General features: G+C 46.6%; 1 protein-coding gene across 1 annotated transcript; it reads left to right on the top strand.

Moving 5' to 3' along the window:
- Positions 1 to 8,276: 8,276 nt before the first annotated feature.
- On the top strand, positions 8,277 to 12,068 carry LOC144723385 (chymotrypsinogen B-like). Its single transcript, XM_078602124.1, has 7 exons — positions 8,277 to 8,422; positions 10,052 to 10,155; positions 10,328 to 10,407; positions 10,527 to 10,608; positions 10,776 to 10,956; positions 11,145 to 11,284; positions 11,773 to 12,068. Exons 1-7 carry the CDS (start codon positions 8,371 to 8,373, stop codon positions 11,932 to 11,934), a joined length of 801 nt encoding a protein of 266 aa, XP_078458250.1. The 5' UTR covers positions 8,277 to 8,370; the 3' UTR covers positions 11,935 to 12,068.
- Positions 12,069 to 24,779: the final 12,711 nt, after the last annotated feature.

The following is a 24,779-nucleotide window of genomic DNA, read 5'->3' as shown; positions in this document are numbered from 1 at the left end:
CTAGCCCGTTAGTGGAGGACTAGGAGGTAGGTTAGGCATAGCTAGCAAGTGTATCCCCAGCTAGCCGGGTGAGGGGACAATACCCCCTCCAATGTTGTATGTCCGTGATTGTGCCAACTGACGCGGAATAAATACGTGTGCCTCCAACCCCGGCGTCCAAGAGTCCTCAACGATATTACACAAGCAGTGGTAACTGCTTTGGGGCTAGAGGAAGAAGCCCTGAAGGCCTATCTGCATGACGAGCGGATGAAAGGAGAGAAAGCAAATTAAACTTGAGGTGATATGTGAGTTGGAGCTTGAGAAGCTCCATAGAGGTGAGCGTCCAGGATATGTTCCTAGTTGGAGCAGGGGGGTTGCTGCTGCAATACCCCAGTTGGGTAACACTGGTCATTGTACTGCACTACACTTCCAATCTGGCCTGGAACTAACCCAATAGAGGCAGAAAGCATAATGAAAGCTGCACAGGTGCAAGCAGTGGCAATTGATTTGGGGCTAGAGGAAGAAGCCCTGCAGGCCTACCTGTGTGATGAGCGAATACAAAGGAGAGAGAGTAAGCGAATTAAACTCAAGGCGATATGGGAGTTCGAGCTTAAGAAGCTCCATAGAGAAGGTGAGCGTCGTAAAGAGTAGGAAATATGAGAAAAGATGGAAAGGGAGGAGAGATGACAGATAGAGAAGTGGAGAGTTAATGTTGAGTTTGAAAAGCTGAAACAGGGGTTTGCAGCTCAACACCAGCCAGTGATGGCCTAGAGCATGGTCTCTATTCCAAAACTACCTACGTTTGATGAGCAAGTTTATAGCCTGGACTCGTTGATTGGCCAATTTACTTGAGTGCGTTCTTGAGTTGGAAGGATTTATTAGTGTATCATCAATTAGGAAATGTGGATGCGGCAAGCTAAGATAAACTTAAAGCAGCTTTGATGGATCGATACGAACTGAATGACGAAGGTTTTAGGGATACATTTGGGGAAACAAAACCAGAAAATGGTGAAAGCTTTGGGCAATATGCAGTGCGTTTGTACCACTGTTTATCTAGTTGGGTGTACTTGGCAAGAATTGAGAAGACCTTCAAGGGTCTATTTGACTTGTTGCGAGAGCAAGTTTTACTGTCCTGCCCACAGGATCTGGCTGTATTTTTAAAGGAAAGAGTTCCAGATAACATTCAAACTGTCGTCTAGTTAGTCGAACAGTTTCTTGCCGCACGGTGCAGAACATATGACATCTGTCCTAGGAGTTGGGGGTTCACAAGGGGAACATGAGGTTTGCACCGACAAACCGACAGTAGTTAAGGGGAGAAGCAGGTGCAACCGAGATCGAACAGGTGGGTACGCTGTGACAGGAGGTTGGCGCCTAGGAAACGGGAGATGGGGGGTGATTATGAGGGATTAAAGGGACAGCTGGCGCCGGCCTGGCGGCAGCTTGAGATGGAGCACGTGAGGACTCGGAATGAGGGGGGTATATATGGGGAGTGTGCGTAAGCGGAGGGGAGTTGTTGCCGGGGAACCAAGAGTGAAGACATCTCGCCACTGCTGCTCCAGCCATCAACGGGACCCCAACCCTCACGCCATCGCCGGGTGGGTGTTGGCTGAACCCCCGCCCGGAACAGATAGGTGAGCAGGTCTGAGGGAGCGTAGGTGAGGGTAGCGGTGGAGATGCAGAGTCACTGAGTGCGAAGTTGCTGTGTGCGGAGTCGCTGAGTGTGAAGTCGCTCTGTGCGGTGTCGCTGAGTGCGAAGTCGCTGTGTGCGGAGTCGCTGAGTGCAAAGTCGCTGTGTGCAGAGTCACTGAGTGTGGAGCTGCTTTGTGCGGAGTCGCTGAGAGCAGAGCTGCTGATTGCAGGATAAGTGAGGTGCAGAATAGATAAGAGCGGGGAGAAGTCAAGTATATGTGGCCGTACAGATAGTTCTAGGAGTGCCTATAACTGGTGCAAGAACAGGTGAATAAAGTGTAAGTACGTGACTTATTACAACGTGTCGGTGTGAGTAATTTTTGAAGACACTACACTTAGGAGGAAAGGGCACTAATCTGCACGTAGGGTTCGTGGGCCAAACACAAACTGTTAAACTAAATGATGGTTCACGGATACAATTACGGGTATGTGGACTGATAAGAAACGATATCCTACCCAACCAGGTTACCTACAGTACATACGGAACAGGGAGTGCATGAGGGGACAGTGTTGTGTGACATGGGTTGCAGTGGAATTGTGGTGGACCGACACTTTGTGGACGAAAGTGACTTGACAGGAGATAATGATTTGTTTGTTGATGGATGGATGGAACAGCTTGACGGTGTGAGATAGCAAGGGTAGAGATCGATACCCCCTTTTTACAGGTTATAGCCCACGTGCTGTGCATGGATCATCCATTATTCAATGTTGTTATCGGTAATGTCAAGGGGGCTAGGCAGCTGAAAAACCCAGACATTGCTTGGGTGCAGAGACATGGTGTCCGAATAGGCGCTTCACAGTGGAAACGGTGCAAGCAGCAGTGACACGTGCCCAAATAAAATAAACAAAGTGGCGGCAAGGCCGTTAAAGATTCTGACGATAATAGGCCAATATGTGACAACAGAGGTGATGAGATATCTACAAAGTGGAGACCCAAGGTTGTCATTTTTTTAGATCAAGTCAAGACAGGATGTGGTGTGCAATACAAGCTCTGGAATGTCAAGTGAAGTGGTAGTAGGGGGAGGACTCCTCTACCAGAAATTCAAGAACCCTAAGGTTGACAATGGGCAGACATTTCCGGCAACTAATAGTTCCCAGGTCTCTACGTGATCAGGTGATGGCTGTTGCGCATGACTCATTGATGGCGGGCCACATGGGAATTCGTCGAACTTTTATTGGCCCGGGGTCATCGGCGATGTGGAGTGTTAGTGTCAATTGTGTGACGTCTGTTAGAGAACCTCTGCAAAAAGAAGGGTGAGCAAGGTCCCTTTGGGATAAATGCCAGTGATTGGCACACCTTTTGAGCATGTGGGAGTTGATTTAATTGGACCGCTATCTGTGTCTGAGAAGGGCCATCGGTACATACTTATATGGTCGATTATACTACACGGTATCCGGAGGCTATTGCCTTGAAGACCATCGACACCATAGAAGTGGTGGAAGAATTGATGAGCATCGTTGGATGGGTGGGTGTACCAAGAGAAATCCTGAATGACAGAGGAACACATTTAATGGCTGATCTTGTGCAGATCAGTCGTCCTTTGTAAATGAAGCAGTTGTTTACAACGTCATATAAGCCTAAATGTAATAGACTAGTTGAATGATTTATTGGTACAATTACGATGATGTTGTGGAGGATGGTGCAAGAGCAACTGCGCAATTGGAACCGCTAGTTGCCTGCATAACTTTGTGCATATCGGGAGTCACCACAAAAGAGCCTTGGATTTTTACCATTTGAATTGTTGTATGGGCTATCAACAAGAGTTAATTTGTCCATATTCAAAGAACTTTGGTCCAAGGAGAGCACCAACACTGAAGTGAAGATGACATACCAGCATGTCTTCGAGTTGCATGAGAGGCTTGAACATACCTGCCAGATGGCAAGAGAGTCACTTGCAATGATGGCTGCGACGCAGCGAAGGCCAGCGCGTATCACGCCTACACATGAAACCATGTTTAGCAAATACGCTATGGTGAGGGATTCCTATATATCCGTCTGTAAGTACCCTTTCAGGGTTATCATATTGTATGTGTGGATCATTTCATATTAAAGTGTACTACCACATATAATACTCAAACTTGGAATTGGAAAATATTTCATTAGATAACCTTCCTAAAAAGGGTGGGATTGAGACTTTATATGATGAATGTCATGAATTGCATTGTCATTATAGAATGAAATGAACTTATAACGTATGCATTTACGTTATTTATATTGGCACACCACTTTCATAACCATTGAAGATCCATATTGAGAGATTAAAGCTGTTTATTATCACTTCATCAATAGCCATATATGTGTATGCTTTAACGAGCTTAACCTTTGAGACGATACACTTTGTACGGTTGACGAGCGCTGACAACTGGGAATATTAATTGTTGACATCCTGTAAAAAAAGTGTGGAATATTTTATTTTATAATATTATTTTAAATTAGCTGAATATATCATATTGTAAGATATTCGTGTTAGGTATTCTTCATTAGTTGTAGTGTCATGGAAAATGTAAATGTTCATAATTTGTTTTGATGGTCGTGAGGGCAAGACTACTGATGCTGCGGTGGCGAGATGTCATCTCCTTCGCTTGACCCTGACAACTGTATATTTGGAGTTGGCATGTTCTTCCTGTGGTCACGTGGATTTTTCTTCGGGTCCTCTGGTTTTCTCTACACATTTAGAATCAACATGCCTTTAGAATATTTGGCTGACATAAATGTCCACATAAGTAATTTAGTTCAGCTATCATTTGTGGCCAGGTCGCCTCTAAAAAAAGAACTATATAGCTCAGTGGGCCTTACCTGGTACAATCAAAATAGTTTTTAGTACATTGTTCCGAGGATGGGCAGGATTAATTCAGATGTCACTCGTCACTGTTAACAGTGACTGGGAATTGACCTCAGGTCACCATCTGTGTGTATGAAAACGCACACGTGATTGTGACTGTGACCCACTCGAAAAATGTGTAGTGACGCAGATCGGAGACAATAGTTGGAGGCACTTCTTTATTTAACAAGCACCATCGGGATAGATACACACCCTACGTGGGTGCACACTATTATACTTAAGACCATCTATTGTCGGCGGTACTACTTAGTTAGAACAGTTGGTAGGCTGTCTGACTAACAGCACCCCAGGATGGTGAAGACGGAGACGACGATGAGGAGATGGTGACGACGATGAAATGGTGACGACGATGGTCTCGAACAGCCACGACTGGGATTCCACTTCCAGCAACAGCCCTGAGCTCCCACTCAGGGCCCCCTCTTATGCTCCCAGCGTGGTCTTGCTCTGCCCCGGCCACGCCCCCCTTCTGGAACCTACTAGCGGGTTCCCGGGACTTCCCGATGGGCCCCTTTTATGACCTTTCTCCTAGATGTTCCCCTCTCGTATATGTAGTGCTGAACCTTACGCGGACAACTTCTTCCTTTTCTGTCGTCACTTTATTTTCAAACTCAGCACATTTCGCCACCACTCTCCAGCGCATTCTCCGCTCGCTCGCCGCGCTCCGCCGGCCTCGCTCGCTCCTTTCCTCACTCTCTCTCTCCGTCTCTCCCGACTCTCCTCTCTGCTTCTCCGTCCCACTCCAGCTGTCGCTCTCTCGGCTTCTCCGTCTCACTCCAGCCATTGCTCTCTCTCGGCTTCTCCGTCTCACTCCGACTGCCTTTTTCGTTCCCATTCCACTGCTAGCCTATCCATCCTCTCATCTCCTCTTCTTCCCCTGCTCCACTGCTACCCTATTCTACCTCTAATCTCTTCCTCGTCTCCGTCTCTACTGCTACCCTATACTTCTTCTACTCCACTGCTACCCTATACTTCTTCTTCTACTCCACTGCTACCCTATACTTCTTCTTACACTCCACTGCTACCCTATACTTCTTCTCGTATCTTCTTCTTCTGCTCCAACCGTCTCCGTCTAGCTCCTAGTACAACTCCCCCTCTTGCTCTGACGCTCACGTATTTATCCCCGTCCCTATTAATTTCCAATTAATTAACTGGCGCTCCCCCAATGCTCCGCGGCCCCTGCCGCCACCTGTTCCCATTCCCAGACTTTTAGGCGCCACCACGTCCCTGATAACAACAACCGGCCAATCACTGCCCCGCATCCCATAATTACCTAATGGGCCATCTCTGTCCAGCCGTTGTCCCCCAGCAACACCAGCATGTCCTGATACGACCCCACTGTCCCCAACCCGCACGTGTTTACAATTACCCCCCTTGGCGCGCGTTAAACCACTACATATATACTGTGGCCTGCTGATGCGAGTATTTCCGTACATCACAGTTACCCTTTTCTGCCAGCAACCAGCGCTATACCCCTACAAATGTATGGTAAAAGGATGCTGAAATGTTATACTAAAGTTAAAAGGAATAAACTGTGTTATCCAAAATGTTGCTTAATTATTGTGATGTGTATATAAAGTATATCTGGAAAGACATTTTAAACTAATTTCAGAATCCACAATGGCTAAAACAGTACATTAATATTCTTAGTTCCTTTGGTAAAGTGACATAGATAGAAAATAAAAATAAAATATAAATTAAAATTACAAATAAAAGCAAAAAAAACCACGACGTTTCGATCGCAACACAAGCGATCTTCTCTCCGCCTCATGAAGACCGCTTGTGTTGTGATCAAAACGTCGTGGAGGCAGGACGGCAGGGAGTGGGTCTTGACAGTCCAGAGGTTGAAGACAAGAAACCGAAAATCGTCCTGGGCTACTCTTTTTATTCCATAAACTTCAAAGGTCCAGCGTGACGTCACACCGTGCAGCCAATCGTGCACGCTTACCTGCACCGTCGCGGCTTTGGAACTTCTCTCCCAGGGCGTAATCCCCTCACTTCAAAGGGCCGAGATGGCGTTATACCAATCGTGCGCCTACCTGTAGTTACCGCCCACCCCCCCCCCGTTACTGTGTCCTCCGTCGAGTGCCGCGGGAACGGCGCTGGCCATCCATTGTCCCTCGAGTGTCGAGGTGGTGGTGCCAGCCACCCATTATCTCTCACTGCAGGGGATCTGGAAGGGCACTCGGCTGGCGAACACACAGCCTGCGAGTGGGTATTCGGTATGAGGGCTGAGATGGGGGGCGGCAGTGGCGCTGCGATTCTCCTGACCTCATGCTCTTCTCGCTTAATATTCCACCCTCAGTTTCCCCCCCCCCCCCCCAATGTTGTTAATAACTTATTTCGGTTGGCCCAGTGAACCTTTTATTTTTGCGCCCATACAATGTTAAGCCAATTTTATGGGCACCGCAATGTAACCTGTCCTGTGAGGGTTGGCCAATCTCTTGGCACTGGGAAACTGTGGAACTTTCTCTCTAGGGGCCCTTCGGATTAAAACCCGATGTGCCAAGCAATCCCCCGCCAGGACACTACGTCTGTTTGCTGCGTCTGTGTGTGCTCAGTGTAGGGGTCAGGGGGGAGTCACGGCGATTGTGGAGTTGCTTCGCGGCCATGGCACCACACATCTAAGTTAAACAAAATTAAATCTAGGCCTACATTATAGGTCCCTCAGTGTGGATACAGGTAGTCCCCGATTAATACGGCAGATGCGTTCTTGAAAATCTTCGTGTAAGGTGAAATCTAGTGAACCGAACACTAACTTTCCTTAGCTAATTATGTAATCGGTGAGGTTGTGTTCCAAGCCCCAACTCAATCGACAAATGTATCATTATTCATTTATGACTATATTTTGGGCTGTTTCCACTTTTCTAATTGTATTACTTGCACTACCACTAGAAGCATCACCACCACGCTTCTTATCCTTACCACGCATTATGAATACACTATTTTGAATATTAAAGTAAATGCAGAGGCATATAATTGTGAGATAAAACGCGCACAGGTCTTAGCTAGCACAAGGCGGACTGAGTGGGGTGGCTCACTGCTGCTGCCCGTGACACACGTGTTGCCTCACGCTTGGGGACTGTACTGTATGTGGGAACGTGGTGGAAAATTCCGCTCCTGGAAAATGTCACAAAAATTGTGTGAAATCGTGTTAAGTCGAGCACGCAAATCGGGTTCTATACCTAGTTTGTAAATCGTGTGAAAACGGATTTGTGCTAAATGGACGCGTGTTAATCGGGGAGTACCTGTACTTACGAAGCACAATATTGTAATTTATTTGAACTTACATTGAAACACCACATTTACTTGAGAGTACATATTTATTATTTCTTAAAACTAAATTATTCACTTAAATTATATATATTTTACATACATCATTTAAATTGTATAATTCAGTTGAATTACTGGTGACCAAGTTTGAACTCTGATAATCCTCAAAATATAGTTAAGGTTAACCCTCACTCTAACAAAATATGTAATGAAGTTTGGAAAATCCCTCTTTACCTGTTCTTATTCATTTAAACGCTGGTGTTTACAAAACAACTGTCTTTAACTTCAACAGAATTTGATCTTGGTTGGACACCCATTTCCAAAATGGCATGTTTAAACCAAAGGGTGTAAAATAAATTTGTTGCTCCATATCGCTATGTGTGTTTTTCAGCCGACCTTCGCAATATTGGTTGTTCATGGGAAGATATAGATTAATGGCATGTGGCACTGGTACTCCAATGCTTATCCAGGGGCAAGGCCAACCGCTAAAATTCTAAATAAAGGTTTAAACTCGCTGCCACGCGGCATATTTTCTGTATAAAAGGGGCTGCCCAACAGCAGGGGGACAGCACCGTCTACCACAGTAGCAATGTCTCTCTTCTGGCTCGTCTCCTGCTTCGCCTTCATCGGCGCCGCCTTCGGTAAGGACTCTACTGCCGTTGCACACCTGTTGAACTCAAACACTCACAACATAAAATGGGAGTCGCACGCAGCGTGGTAAGAAGGGAAATTTACGCTTTAAGACTTAGATTGAATTCCTTTATAAGAAAAAAACATTATAGAGGCTCTTAAAGATGCGCCAGCTAATTTTTTATTCATCAATCGTCAAGCGAGAGAACCATTTGAACATGTACGCCATATTGAGGGATCCACTGAACCCTGAGTAATTTTTAGTCGATAAACCAAGACATGGTGTACTCCCAATTTGCCAGAATACTTTAACGAAATACATTCATAAATCCCCTAATTGACATGACAGCTGGGGAAGATGTACATGCATTTTGCATTGGGATGAAACTCAAAAGAAATATACTTTTTAAACTATTCTTTGGTTTTTTTTCGGTTAAGTCACGTCTAAAAATAAAATAATAAATTAAAATAACATATTACGACGTTTCGATTGCAAAACAAGCAATCATCATCAGGTATAAAAGAAATAGCAACAAAAATCTAACTAGAAAACTATAGACAGACATGCAAGCAGACAGACATCACAACGGCACACAGAGAGAGGACACAAATCGGCACAAAGAGAGGGGTCGACTTTTTAAACTATCAAGATTGTGTAGACAGTCAGTCTCAAGGGTTACAGAAGGGTTAGGTTCCCGAGAAATATCCGTAACCCGAATTTTTTTTATGTTGGAAACTAAACAATTTTCCCCAAAATCAAGGATAAAATCCATATCTGGAAATAGTTGTGCCTCCATTACCGTTTTCTCTGAGTATTGTATCACACTGTGATCAAATATCTACCCTAACACTGCCCATAATTCAACGAATGGAACATACACTGTACTGTCTAATTGTTTATGAATACCACGAAGCATAAAAAACAAACAATTACGTAATGCTCCAAAAGGAATCGAGACGATGTGACGGGTAGTCTACTCAGGGTACCAATGTGACAGCGTAACTCAAAGTGCTGTACAGGACACCACCACCTTGGGGAATATGCGGCCCAGCTTTACCCCTCCCTCCTCTGCATTCATCCGCAACCTCACCACGCTGCACCATTTGCGCTTACATAACTAATGCAGACATTTATGCACACAGTATTTCAAATTTTTTTACGTAAAGTCGGATTTCGGAAGTCGGGTCTTCCATAACAAGGGGACCGCATGCACTATAGTTTTATACACATAGCTCAAACTGCTGTCTAACTATAATTATTTAATATTGTATGTATGTAATCATGGGCAATGATCTATCCGCTGGTGGATGAATGCCCCGGCAAGCCGTCGACTTCTCTCATGGTCTAATGATGCAACAATATTTACATAGCTCCTCCACAATAGCTTTGTAGGTAAATCATTCAAGGAGCCTCTGCAGACTGCATCAGCAGTAGGCAATGCTTTCCCACCTGATGACGGACGCTTGTGTCGCGCCCGAAACGTCGTGATTTAATTTAGTTGTTTTCATTTATTTTATTTTATTTTTTACCGACGTGACTTTACCGACAAAATGAATCCTTGCAGTCACGAAAGCTTCAAATCGAGAACTGAGCATCTGTAATGTTCACGATAAATGACCGTTATCTTTACACATCACAGGGTGCGGTGTCCCGGCCATCAAGCCGGTCATCACCGGCTACTCCCGCATCGTCAACGGCGAGAATGCGGTGTCGGGCTCCTGGCCCTGGCAGGTGTCCCTGCAGGTGAGTGCTCAATGTTAGTATATCATGAGTCCACATTGACATGAACCGTATCGCGGTGTCCACGACACAAGTGAAAGTCGGCCTGTACGAACTGCTGTTTGGTATGTGAGGTGTGCTACGCGTGTCCCAGAGTGCGACACGACACCAATTCTGTCGCGTCTTGCCACTACAGGATTCCACCACATGGCACTATTGCGGTGGCTCCCTCATCGACCCCTCGTGGGTGGTGACCGCTGCCCACTGCGAGTTCAAGTAAGCGCATGCAGGAGTCACTGCACCAGCATAGCACCGCTCATTGTTAACGACTTTAAAACGAGGAAAAATATCTTTATCAATCAGTAAATGTTCGGTTTTCTTAAATGCGTCCGCAGCCCGTCCCGTGACCGCGTCGTCCTGGGCGAGCACGACAGGAACTCCAACGCCGAGAACATCCAGTCTCTTGTCGTCTCTAAGGTAAACTTGCGAGCCATGAATTGACCTCATGAACATTCCCTGCAACTTCCTAGACATTGCAATAGATGAAGTTCAACTGAGAAAAATTGTGTTGATCAAGTACCCTGAATTTAACAAATGTAGTGAGTTTAAGGTATTATAACATCTCGTTCTGTTTGCACACACAGGCCATCACTCACCAGCAGTGGGACTCCTATAACATCAACAACGACATCATGTTGCTGAAGCTGGCTCAGCCCGCTCAGATCGTGGACCGTGTCTCTCCCGTCTGCCTGCCCGCCGCCTCGGATGTCTTCGAAGATAACATGATGTGTGTCACCTCTGGCTGGGGCAAGGTCCGCTCTTCCGGTGAGCATCAAAGACCAATAATTAACACAATTTACTTTGCGCAGGATATTCATTCAGACTTCCTACAGCTAGTAGGCCTATACAACTTTGACAGTAATTCGTGCCAAATAGTTATTCAGAAATATTATTAAAGATATGATCTAACCATTATTATGTTATTTGGCATTCTTCTATGTGTGTGTTCACAGCCTTCAACACGCCTCCAATCCTGCAGCAGACCGCTCTGCCCATTGTGCCTACCCCCATCTGCCAGCAGAAGTGGGGCACCGTGAACGTCATCACCAGTGTCATGATCTGCGCTGGTGGTGCTGGAGCCAGCTCCTGCATGGTAAACGTTAACGGCCTTCCATTAGGTAGCTAAAGTGGTATCTGAAGTCAGCGTTTTAATGCCTACACCAGAAGGTAGGCGATCATCATTGGATGTATGAGGGATGGTGGGGTTTATGGGACTATGTTGTAAAAATGTAACATGTTTGAAAGTAAACCATTGATGAAAGTAGTTGTTGACAATTTAATAGGATTGAACTTTGATATATACCTCAATACTTAATTTTAAGTGTCAATATATTTAGTATTTCATCATCTAATGTAAATTGGTGACATCTCATTATTACCATGCACAATGCACATACATTATTTAAAAAAAAAAATGTAATGATTGCAGACCTGCACCACCATATAAGTGAAGTGTATCTCAACACAACTTAATTGTCATCAAAGATGGGTAGGACGGTTTTATTTTACTTTATTCTGTCTCGATATCGAAGCTCATTTTAATATGCTTGTGGCTATGCACCTTGCGTGTCTTCTCTCCAGGGCGACTCTGGCGGCCCCCTGGTGTGCGAGAAGAACGGCGTGTGGAACCTCGTGGGGATCGTGTCGTGGGGCAGCAGCTCGTGCTCCACCAGCATGCCGGCCGTGTACGCGCGCGTCACCGCCCTGCGAAGCTGGATGGACCAGACCATTGCTGCCAACTAGACACACCGATGGGCAACGATTCAGTAATTGCTTTCAATTGGTCGCATTGGATTCGTGATTGTAAAAACCTTGGATATTGTACGAGTCAATTTGTTGATGACATGTTGTATCATTAATAAAATTGTTGACCAATATTTTTTCCCAAAAAGTTTGATTTATTTTATCCTTGACTTGTTTTGGTTTAACACGTAGGCTTTCGCGACCAATATCATCCATAATACAGGTTTTTTTGGGTTAGATCGCGTATTCCATTTGTAGTCAGTTTAAGGAATACGAGTTTAAAAAATAGGAAATGTAATCTAAACATATCATACAATATAAACCACAGATTTTTTTACATCAGTTACATAGCTAATATTCCAACAAGCTAGTCGACTTTCCCAATTGCAATTCTAAATTTATACTCATGTATATTCTTCATTTATTTATAAATTGCTTTCCGTGCACATCTGAAGTTTTATTTTTTAAAGAGGATGACGTCGTCATGATTGGACTAGAGTTTGGAAACCCATGGAGAATGTTATATGTAATGAACTCTGTCATATCACTGCAATTAAACTCTAATCGTAACGTGAACAAAACTTCAAAATTTCAACTTCAAGATTAGCTTAAAACCGAGTATAATCATACACTCAGACATCGTCGAACGCAGGGGTAAGGTTCTTGGAAAATGCCATATTGGGAAAAACCACGTTCGACAATAAAGTTTATGGAAGTTGCATTTCTGTGTTTGAAATGATCAACCCCTCCCATTTTAACTAAATATACATGATTTCCACCCTTGTTATTATGCTAAAGGATGCTGAGTTACTCTCCATTTCTTGTGTTTGTGTGTACACTCTTGATTTTTCAATTTCACCTCAATTTAAACCCCCATCTCCATTCCTCTTTCCGCACCGTGACACTCATGCCCATAACTCGCCCCCGACATGTAATTGCCAGCGCGGTGCTGGCCCCTAACAAAGTCACTTGAACGTGAATGATTTGCCATTTAGGCGTCCATATGAACTGACACATTTCCTGCGTGTTCTGACTCGTAAGGATTTTTAGAATTTCTTCATTTTTGTAAAAAAATCTCCAGGACAAATAGCGCTTTGACGAATTAGCGTTGTACGGGGTCGCGCTTAGCGAGATCTGCCTGTATGTTATACCAGGCAGACAGATCTCGCTAAGAGCGACCCCATCGAACGCTAATTCGTTACAGCACTCTGTTACTATAACATATAGCACGGCCGGCCGGGCTGCAAGGACACAGCACCTATGGTGGCGGCAGTGAGGCTGGTACAACAGAATGGGGAGCCCTTCTGATGCCAGCAGGGTGTGCGGCAACAGGGCGAAAAGCCCAGAGCAGCGGGATGATGGCTGCCCGCGTCATCCCACAAACACCCACGCACACAGTGAAATAGTGCTCACCACCAAACCTATCCACATGGGTTTTTATCCTGGCAGCCTTGAAGGTTATTTTTCCATGAGTTTTTCACATGAGAGGCGAGTAGGGGGCATTGGGGGTGATAGAAAACCATTGTGTGTATGATTGAAAAATGTGAACCCAGTGTGAGGTCACCTTCAGGAAACCCCAAATAACAATTATAGTTACGTTATAAAATGAGAGGGGAGCCTGTCCTACAGATGCGTTATATTCTCCATCGGCTCAGTCCTCTTCTCTCAACTATTCTCTGCTATTGACTCCATCTCTCCTCTGTTGGTCACTCTCACCCACCGGACACTACTCACCTGATGTTCGCTGCTCACATCAGGCTTTTCACTGGCCAATGATTCTATCAGCTTCGACAATTGCGCACCATCCATCGTGCATTGATTAAAGAGATAGCGAGGATGCTTTTCCATGTGAAGTATAGTAAACTACGGCGGGAAACCACTTGACGGGTAGCACACTTTATTCACACTTGGGTTGTCACAATAACACGTGTTGTCACTACAGCTCACGCTACACGTTCCACCTGACACGGGTGGCAACTACTGCTCACGCTACACGTTCCACCTGACACGGGTGGTAACTATTGCTCACGCTACACGTTCCACCCGGCTACACACACACGGGCATTCCAGCCCCGTAGCATCCGGGGGAACCTCTAGACCCACCCAGCTTGGGTACGGATCACGACTACTGGGTCCCGTGGCCCGGTCCTCACACGGACGTCCGGCCCCCGGGTCCCAAGGTCCCGCCTCTGAGCCACACAGGGCCCCGGTCCTTACAAGGACAACGGGACTAGGTGTCTCAGGGCCCTATCTCTTCCTCCTCCGACTTCCGTTTTCACTGGTCACCAACTTCTCCCCGAGCGCCCGCGCGCACCGCCTTATATAGCCCTCCGCTCCAAGGAGACGGAGCCTATGCGGACCGCGATGCGAGCACCCACCCTAACCGACCAATCATCACGCGCTGCCACACGATCCCTTCTTGTGCCAGCGCACATAACCAATCCCCACGCGCTGCCACACGATCCATCACTGTCAGTGCGCGTCACCAACACACAGCCAATCACCATCACATAACCCATGACCCCGCGCTGACCTACGATCCCTCACCGTCAGCGCGCGTCACCAACACACAGCCAATCACCACGCGCTACCCCACGATCCTTACTACCAGCGCGTATCACCACTACACATGCATTCATCATCAGTCGCATGGACGATTGCGACAGCATCTTTTGCTGTTCTAGCACTGTGCATCTACGTCCATTCTGGCCAGTGTTCAATGCTACGGCTCACCTGATAGATCGGACGCGGAAATTTTAATATGATAACGACCTCGATATGAGACGACTTAGATTGGCTATTAAATCTAGATTTTATAAACAAAAATAAACTTTGCTTACTATTTTACAAGATGTTGCACCAATCCACTCTGTCTTATCTCACTGAGCAATGTATACTCGCCTCAATGGACCCCAGACGATGCACTCTACAATTCACAGCTCATGGTGATCTACTTTACCCATGCACACACATTGTGCTGTTTTGGGGTCTTTGGTCCGAAGACCGGTTACTTGCATATGTTCTGGATCCATCCTTGAGTCTGAGTCAGCTTGCAACAGACTTAAAAGAGTAAAACTTAGTATGCAAGATCAGTGCGCATTTACATCGTACATAGCTAACCGTGCTAATCGGAGGTGCGGGATGCTCACCTGACATCTAATGCTCACGAAACACCCCCAATACTCCCATGACACCATTCACCAGTCATCCACTTGACCCTCACCATATACCACTGACACCTAACTACTTGGTAGACACCACACCACTCTGCTGACATTTAGACACTCAACTCCTGAATTCAGTAGACATCACCCACCACTCACCTGCCACCAGCCTCATCGTTAATACATACTCACCAGACCAATTGACTTGATTATTACACCACTAAACTACATCCTCAACTCCAACTACACCAAACTGTACTCCAACAAGGCACTGCACAACGTCACAATTGTAGACTACACCACATCACTCTTAGTGTGTCATTCCTCAGCACAGGTCAACCGAAATTAAGAACCGACTTTTACCAATAAAACTTGAACAAAACAAAACACAACTTAACAATCACAATAACCAACCCACTCGCAACTCCCCCAAAAAGTCACCCAACCTCACAATAGTGTCTTGACTCTGGAAATTCTTCCGGGCCTCACGTCGGAGCAGCTTACAGTCTCAGTCAAGACTTCTGGGCTCAGGAACAACTTGCAGTCTCAGACCGCTGAGTTAGATTCAGTGAAGACAGGTGCATCTGTTCATTGTGGGACTTTAAGAAGCATTGTCTGTAAGGTCGTTTGTATATTTATAATACTGTGAATGCTGTTATAATGTTAGATTGCCATTACAATGCTGTAAATGCCTTTATAATGCTGTAAATTGTTATGATAAATATGAGGCCTAGTTAACAACGAAGCCTGCCACTTGCATTATCGTGAATGTTATTTGTAGTTGGATAAGTCGTGCCAGACTTGTGGCCATGTAACTTTAATGCAATCTTGAGAGCAAGGATGAATAAGTATCTCATCCACAGTTCAGTGTTATATGCAGCACTGTACATTTAGGCTACAGTATGGTGATTACACAAAGTGACCTTATTTAACACAGTCGCTTATTCTCTTGCTGTATAGTTATGCAGTGCTAATGTAGGTTCCTGGTCCAGCCAGGACCTATTGTTGAGATTCATGTTATCTAAGACAATGTTATGATGCTGCAATGTCCATTCATTGTATTGATATTGTAAGTATTAACAGATGCTGTATTTTGTGCTGTGTTTCTCCATCAGTTTTATTTCGTTCTATTCATTAAATACGTTGGAGTCGGATTTTCACTCTGGCTCTGAAAATGTATTGAATGCCAGGTAAACTACTTCGTGCAACGCAGCGCACAGTGAGGCCGTGACAGTAAAAATACATTCTTCTTGGAGCTCTCAACCAGCCAGCTCCTCAGGCTTAGAACTCTCAAGCAGCCAGCTCCTCAGGCTTGGAGCTCTCAAGCAGCCAGCTCTGCAGTGAGTCTACATTAAACTTGTGTTCTAAGCATCGCAGAATGGAAAGCCACAGTTCAGCAGGGAGAGATGCTGAAACAAGTGATTTAACCAATCCAGGACCTCCAATCATGCCTCAAGATAACCAAGGGAGTTCAAGGCCCCAAAGAGAAGTCAGGCTGACACAACAGGCTTTGGAAAGCTATGATGCTGAGAAGCAAGACTTTGATGCCAGGATACAAAGGGCATGGGACCGGGTTGAAGCAGGTATAACTGAAGGTCACAAAGCCTCAGACACAGTGGCCTCAATTCAGCGGGCCATACATCGAGTGAAGGTCGGCAGTTCAAGCTACAAGCTGCTGGCAAATAAATATATCTCCCACCTGAAGAAGGTGAAGACAGACGAGGGCATCGAGGGAGTGCGCATTCAAGAGCACTTCTTTAAACTGCTCGATGATAATGTGAAGGCAGTGATACAAGACACAATGGACCGTGTGGAGGGCTTAAGAGAGACACGATCTCAGCACTCTGTCTCATTCAAGTCCATCACAAGATCTAAAGGCTCAGCTCACTCACAGTTATCATCTGCCAGGATGGCAGCAGCTCAGACACGTGCAGCAGCAGAAGCAGCAAACGGCCCGTATATCCTACATGGCTGAAGAGGAAGCCATGATAATTGAAAAGGCCCGATTTCATGAAAAAGCAAGCGTAACCAAGAGTACATTGGTGGCTACTGCCACACGGAAGAAAGCAGAGCTGGATGCTAGTTAAGCACCCTACGACTCAAAAAAGAATCAGCTGCTGCAATGGCCCAGGCAGAGGTGCTCGAATCAGCAGCCAATCTGGATAAGGAAGAGAATTGGAGTGGGTTTGGCACTCAGATATCTGGCAAGGACCGTGATCAACTTACCAGAAAAAATATTTTGGACTGGTCTGAACAACGCACCAATGCTCTACCACCAACCGATACTTAGCAAAAGGCAGATGTTGAGACATCACCACCTCCATGCCGAGTGAACATGAATGATGTCCACGGGAATGGTGAAAATGCATACCCTGCCCTGGCAGTTAATCACCAACTCAGCATCTTACACGTGGGGTCAGACAAGGATGCATTAAGTCAGACCCACATTACATACAGTCACATAAAGAGATCAAACCAACGTGATCAAAGCCTTTTGGGCCCATAATCCAATGCCATCGCGAATGATGGCATGCAAGGCAATACAGCCAATAATAGCACCTCACAAGCGCCAGTATGGACACACCCTGGATTAGCAGGCATAGGGGACTTTGCTAGGTACTTGGCTCACCGCGAACTAATCAACGCAGGACTCGTAAAGTTTGATGACCACTCTGATAACTGTCGAGCCTGGAGATCTACCTTCAGGAACGCAATCAGGAATGCAGATATCTCAGCAAGTGAAGGACTCAACCTGTTGGTGAAATGGTTAAGAAACAAATCTGCAGAGTATGCAAAAAGGATCTGGTAGGCAAACATGGACGACCCTGCCTCAAGCCTGCATGCGGTGTGGGAGAGGCTTGAGGAGTGCTATGGTAGCCCATAAACCATTGAGAAGGCTCTCTTCAAGAAGTTGCAGAACTTTTCAAAAATCTCTGGTCGAGACAATAAAAGGTTACATGAGCTTGGATATCTTCTGATGGAACTTCAATCAGCCCAGGCTTATCCCTACTTACCAGGTCTCATGTTCCTGAATACCTACCATTGAGTGAACCCCATCGAAGAGAAATTGGCATTCGACGTGCAGGAGAAATGAAGAACAAAGGGTTCCAGATACAAGTCAGAGCATCAGGTTGCATTCCCCCCATTCTCGTTTTTCTCAAGGTTTATCCACAACCTGGGTCGGACCAGAAATGACCCGAGTTTCATATGAAGCACCACGGGGATCTCCAGTCCAGATCTCCCAAAATTGAAAGAGCAACGGCGAAACGAGGAACAGCGAGAATGCCATTCTCTGTACACAAGACTGAGGTCTCTCCTACATTATTCGCAAATACCGTCCAGGCAACCATCACAAAGAAAAAGATAGAAGATCCAGAAAGGCAATGCCCATTGCATGATGAACCTCACTCTCTCCAGAAATGCCGTGAGTTCAGGAGGAAGCCATTGGAAGAGCATAAGAATATGGGGGAAATCCCGTTAGGGTGTTGGTGGACACAGAAGCATCAGTCACCATAATTTCTGCGCTCATGTTCGAAATGTTACAAGTGGATAAACGTCGCCTAAAACCCGTTTCTATTAAATTTGTCACAAACGGCGGTAGTGTGGGAATTGCTGGGAAAGTAAAAACGTAAATCCACATAGGAGAAATGTGTTTATCGGGCCCCATATTGGTCTCTTTGGCCATAGCAGTACCATGCTTATTGGAAACTGATTATTTCAGTTGGCTACCCATTAAAATACTAATGGATCAGGGCTGTATTGGCACGCTGTCAGGAAGACAGATATATTTTTTGCAGCCTGACACAGAGACAGGGAAGGCCGCTAGAGTCACGCCCTGGTGAGAAAGTTGATGTCAATTCTGCTCCTAGCACAGGTTCCCTTGCAACATCGATCGCCACTAATTACCTCGGGTGCGGAATACCAATTACAGTGTCACCATTGGGACCAAAGATCAGTCGACATTTCCTAACGGCAGCGAACACCATTTTTAAATGGAACCAGTGATTATATATGCAAGTTTTGAACACATCAGAGCAAGTGCTAACAGTAATTGCACAGATTTACCTCGCAAGTGAAATAAAAAAAGATGAAGTAGTGACAGGGATACAAGAAGTTATGGATGGGGTAGGGTTTCCCTGGGCAGGGGAAATCGTTCATCGGAACCCTGATTTGACTCAAGGTCAAAGAGACCGGCTTGAAAGTCTCCTTCCCGAAATCAATTATATGTTCAATAAGGACCCGTATGATTTGGGATGCACTGACTTGATGCAGCACCACATTGAAACGTGGAATGCTCAACCCGTGAGACAGAACTCATATAGAGTGGGTCCGGCAGAAAAGGAGCAGATCATCGAGCTATAGACGAGATGTTAAAAGCATAATTCATTTCTCCATCGACCAGCCCTTGGGGAGCACCAGTAGGACTGGTGATAAAACCAGATGGCTCCATGCGGTTTTGCATGGATTTTCGACAACTAAAACAGGACCCTGCGGGGTGGGCTGGTAGGAATAATACTAATACCGGTACAGGGATATCGACCGGGTATAGAGGAGTTAAAAAGAAAATTATTTGTGCATGGGGGGTGAGCGATGACGTCCACACCCCCCTCCCCACTGACTTGCGCGCCCACAGAGCAAGGATTGCAACAGGCGATGTCATTGGCTGCGCCGGATGCGACGGCTATCTTGTTTAGTTCATTTAGTTCACTGATCGCAGGGGGAGTGGGCGGCCATCTTGTCGGACAGACGGACGGCCTTGCGAAGCCTGTCGCAGTAGGCCTCACGAAGCCTCCTGCACTAGGCCTCGCGAAGCCTCCTGCAGTAGGCCTCGCGAAGCCTTCTGCACTAGGCCTCGCGAAGCCTTCTATGCAGTAGGCCTCGCGAAGCCTTCTCTGCAGTAGGTCTCGCGAAGCCTTCTCTGCAGTAGGCCTCGCGAAGCCTTCTCTGCAGTAGACCTAGCGAAGCCTTCTGCACTAGGCCTCACGAAGCCTTCTCTGCAGTAGGCCTCGCGAAGCCTTCCCTGCAGTCGGCCTCGCGAAGCCTTCTCTGCAGTAGGTCTCGCAATGCCTTTTCTGCAGTAGGCCTCGCAAAGCCTGCCGCACTAGGCCTCGCGAAGCCTGCCGCACTAGGCCTCGCGAAGCCTGCTGCACTGGGCCTCGCAAAGCCTTCTTTGCAGTAGACTTAGCGAAGCCTTCTGCACTAGGCCTCGCGAAGCCTCTGCAGTAGGCCTCGCGAAGCCGCGCTTTTCGTGCACAAATAAGGCGATTAAATGTATCTCGTCTCTGTGTTAATAAGCCTGCCGCACTAGGCCTCGCGAAGCCTGCCGCACTAGACCTCGCGCCGTGCTTTTCGTGCACAAATAAGGCGATTAAATGTATCTCGTCTCTGTGTTAATAAATGTTTCTTGTCTCTGTGTTAAAAAAAACGTGCTGCGTTTCAGTAAAGTAATTTTTTTAAAAAACGTGCTGCGTTTCAGTAAAGTAATTTTGAAGCGAAGTTTAAAGTTTCGCCATGAGGCGCCGGAAGCGACGGCCATCTTGTTTAGCTTTAAATGTAAATGTTGCTATTTAAAAACATCAGGGAATGTAACATTGTAATTAAAAGCTATCTGAGGGAATTATAAGGGAATGTTACACTTGTTTTGCCAGGATAGCGTCACTGAGTCTAAAGGTTTTTGTAGGGTCATGCCAAGTGTTTGCAGTAGGGAGCGATGTTGATACACGGATGGACGGACGGACACATTAATCTATTGGTGGTCTGGTCCACTTCGTTCCTACCAATATAAAGAAACGATAGACGGCAACCTTCCACTGCCATGTGAAGCTTGTACTGTCGGGCCTACAATGAGAGATATGTTTGATTTGTTTATACAACGTCATTGTTTTGAGTAGGTCGTTTGAGGAACACCTGGTGAGGTTACGTCAAGTTATCTTGAAAGTGAGAGCTGCTAGACTGAAACTGAAACGCTCAGTGGGAAGGGGATATCAACAGACCCTGAGAAAACGTTTGCCGTAAAAAATTGCCCGACACCTACTTCGGTACAGGAAGTGTGACTATTCCTAGAATTTTTTCCTATTATCGTAGATTTGTACCCTCGTTTCGCTATAATAGCGAAATTCTTGCAAACCCTCACATCAAATGGGATGTGATTCCAGTGGGGGGAGGAAGAAGAGTCGTCATTCCAAGCGCTTCGCTCGAGGTTGACTGATGCTCCCCCACTAGCATATCCAGATTTCTCACTACCATTCATTTTGGATACAGATGCTAGTGATGTCGGTATAGGTGCTGTGTTGTCAGAAAAATAAGGGAAAACAGAAGTGGTAATTGTGTACGGGGGTCACGTGCTTTCCACCACTGAACAGTGCTATTTTGTGACTCATAGAGAACTTATGGCAGCGGCAAATTTTGGCACGTTTTGGTTACCAATCATGTGGCATTGCAATTCTCGCTCAGAATGGATCAACCTTTGGGACAGTTGGCGAGGTGGATTGATGTCACACACAGGAAGGGTACCCATTATCTAGGTTACCGTGCAAATACACATGCGTGTGTACAATGGGAGCGGCACAGTGGAAACTGACCAGCGACATCAATAAATGTGTAGTGGCATAACGCGCGGAGTTAGCAAAGAGAGGGTGCAACTGAGGTCGCGCAGAGGTAATAGGGGAGAAGCAATGATTTGAGCGGGTGCATTTGGGGATGAACAGGTGCAAGCGTCGAGACTTGACTTAGGCTCTGGAGAGGCGGCAGAAATTAGGTAGAAAAGCATTAATTAAGCGGGTGCATTTGGGAACAGGCAGGTGCAAGCGTTGGAACACGGGGTAAACGCCGGCGAGGTGGGATATGGAGGTGATAAGAGAGAGAGCGTGTGCTGGAGGCGCCGTAGAGGTGCCAGCTTAATGGCGGGTAATTGAGAACCCCTAATGAGGAGGGATATATAAGGGAGTGTGCGGAGCAACACCGGGTGGTTGTTGGTTTGAGGTCAAGGAATGAAGAACACAAGAGTCGGGGAAAAGACGCCTGGGACCTCGCCCTCCTCACCTCGTCCTTCCCAGCAGTGTTGGCTGATCCCCTGCTGGGGGCAGGGATAATGGTGGAAGTGTGAGCGAAGCAGGACAGATTAGTGGAGTATGGAGTGAGAGGTTAGCGGAGTATAGAGTGAGAGCATAGTTGAGTACAGAGTGAGAGGTTGGCGGAGTATCGAGTGAGAGAGATATTGGAGTATAGAGTTAGAGAGATATCGGAGTATAGAGTGAGAAAGATAGCGGAACAGGGAGTTCGGAACAAGGGTGTGTGTATGTTAGTGTAAGTGAGGAGCATCCACACTGGATGCAATGTAAATAAAGTGACACAGGAGAAAAGCTAAGAGTGTCCGTCTGAGTACTTCGCTACATTTGGTGTAGAAGTGGTCAAGAACCTATGTCGACGTCATGTCAAAGAAAGTGGCTAAGAAAATACACCTATTCGTCAACTTCTCCGATGATGAAAATGATGAAGACATCATTGTCGCCATGGCACCCGACAAGAGGGAGAGCTTGGGGAAAGTCCGGTCCACCCGCCAACAAAGGGTTGGCAGAACGTCACTAGGCATCTGGAGAGGACGCTGTTGCGCTCTTGCGCGATTGCCGTCGTTGAAGTGGCGGGAAGAGTCGGCGCATCCGCCAGTGCCACCGCCAAAGTCGTCGCCTGGGTTGCCATCATCAGCATGTTGAACAGGTAAGTAACTGCCGACAGCGTCCTCTCCAGATGGGCAGTGACGTCCCGCCAACCCTTCATGGCGGGCGGACCGGACTTTCCCCAAGCTCTCCCTCTTGCGTCGGCGGCAGCATGTCCTCCGGCGCCCATCTCGTCTATAGCTCGATGGATCTGCTCCTTTTCTGTCGGACCCACTCTATATGAGTTCTGTCTCACGGGTTGAGCATTCCCTGTTTGAATGTGGTGCTGCATCAAGTCAGTGCAGCCCATATCATATGGGCCCTTACTGAAAATATAATTGATTTCGGGAAGAAGACTTTCAAGCCGGTCTCTTTGACCTTGAGTCAACTCAGGGTTCCGATGAACGATTTCCCCTGGCCAGGGAGACCCTAACGCATCCATCACTTCCTGTATCCTCGCCACTACTTCATCTTCTTTTATTTCACTTGCGAGGTAAATCTGTGCAATTACTGTTAGCGCTTGCTGTAATGTGTTCAAAACTTGCATATATAATCGCTGGTTCCATTTAAAAATGGTGTTCGCTGCCATTAGTGAATGTTGACTGATCTTTGATCCCAATGGTGACACTATACTGTAATTGGCATTCCGCACCCGAGGTAATTATTGGCGATCGATGTTGCAAGGGATCCAACACCTGTGCTAGGAGCTGAATTGTCATCAACTTTCCCACCAGGGCGTGACTCTAGCGGCCTTCCCTGTCTCTGTGTCAGGCTGCAAAAAATATGTCTTCCTGACAGCGTGTCAATACAGCCCTTATCCATTAGTATTTTAATGGGTAGCCAACTTAAATAATCAGTTTCAAACAAGCATGGTACTGCTAGGGCCAAAGAGACCAATATGGGGCCCGTTAAACACATTTCCCCTATGTGGATTTCCGTTTTTACTTTCCCAACAATTTCCAGGCTACCGCCGTTTGTGACAAATTTAATAGAAACGGGTTCTAGCCAACGTTTATCCACTGCTAACATATCGAAGTCGAGCGCAGAAATGAAGGTGGCTTCCATGTCCACCAACACCCTAACGGGATTTCCCTGTATCGCTCCTGCTCGCAACAATGTCCCCGTAGCTGCTGCTACAACCCATCTCACAAGTTTTTTTCCATTTAGTTTTGGTTGTTGGACAAATTTACCCTGCTGTGCCGCCCTGGGTCGCCACGATTGAGTGGTATGCCGGTGATAATGGTGATGAGGCGTTTGATGATGGGGTGTGTGTGTGGTCTGGCTGGGTGTCGCGACTAGCCTGATTCGTTCTTGGGAAATCCTGCCATGTTGTCCGGAGCTGGCTTGCTTGTCTCGGATCGACTTCCCTCAACATCCTCTTGCGATATTAGCCAGCCTCCCACATCGGTAGCAGTAGATCTCTGCGTGGTTCCGGGTTCCTCCGCAGTTCTGCCATGGTCGCTGCTGTTGTTGTTCGTGCCTTGGGTGGTTGAATCTCCACTGCTATCTTCTCTACGGTCGCCTGAAGAGCACCCTCAATGCTAGGCCCAGTGGCGGCCGCCGTTGTCGCTGCTTCCGTTGACTCCACTGGTCCTCTCGCTCCTTTCCTCTCCATTGCCCTTGACACCTATCGCTTCTTCATGTGCCTGGAGGCACTTTGCGAACCACATTGAAATTTGATTGCTCTCTGGTACAATTGATAATGAGGCCTCACTGATGGATGAGGGCTTGCAGTCGAACCGCCACCAGTGCATCCTGAGCTGCCTCGTCCATCCGTGGGAACGCCACAATTGCGAGCGCCAACAAGGTGCTATGGTATGGCATTGGCAGCTCATTCTCTACTCTCTGCTGGGCTGAAAATTGCTGCCTTGCGCTAGACGGAGCGCAGAAAATCTCTGCTATCCCCTCACAAGCCTGTCTTAGCATGGCGTGTTGATTTTCCAGAATTGTGTAGAAGGCCATCAGCACTCCGTCATCCAGCACTGTGGGCAGCACTCGAATTTGACGGCGGCTTCAAATCTTCTGA

The sequence above is a fragment of the Lampetra planeri genome, chromosome 17 (assembly GCF_965212315.1).
Source record: "Lampetra planeri chromosome 17, kcLamPlan1.2.h2, whole genome shotgun sequence".
NCBI lineage: Eukaryota > Metazoa > Chordata > Hyperoartia > Petromyzontiformes > Petromyzontidae > Lampetra > Lampetra planeri.
This window is presented reverse-complemented; position numbering and strand designations above follow the sequence as displayed.

Coding starts and splice junctions, on each gene's coding strand:
- LOC144723385 (XM_078602124.1), top strand. CDS start 8,371: ATGTCTCTCTTCTGGCTCGTCTCCTGCTTCGCCTTCATCGGCGCCGCC. Junction 8,423..10,051: donor CTTCATCGGCGCCGCCTTCG/GTAAGGACTCTA, acceptor TACACATCACAG/GGTGCGGTGTCCCGGCCATC. Junction 11,285..11,772: donor CTGGAGCCAGCTCCTGCATG/GTAAACGTTAAC, acceptor TCTTCTCTCCAG/GGCGACTCTGGCGGCCCCCT.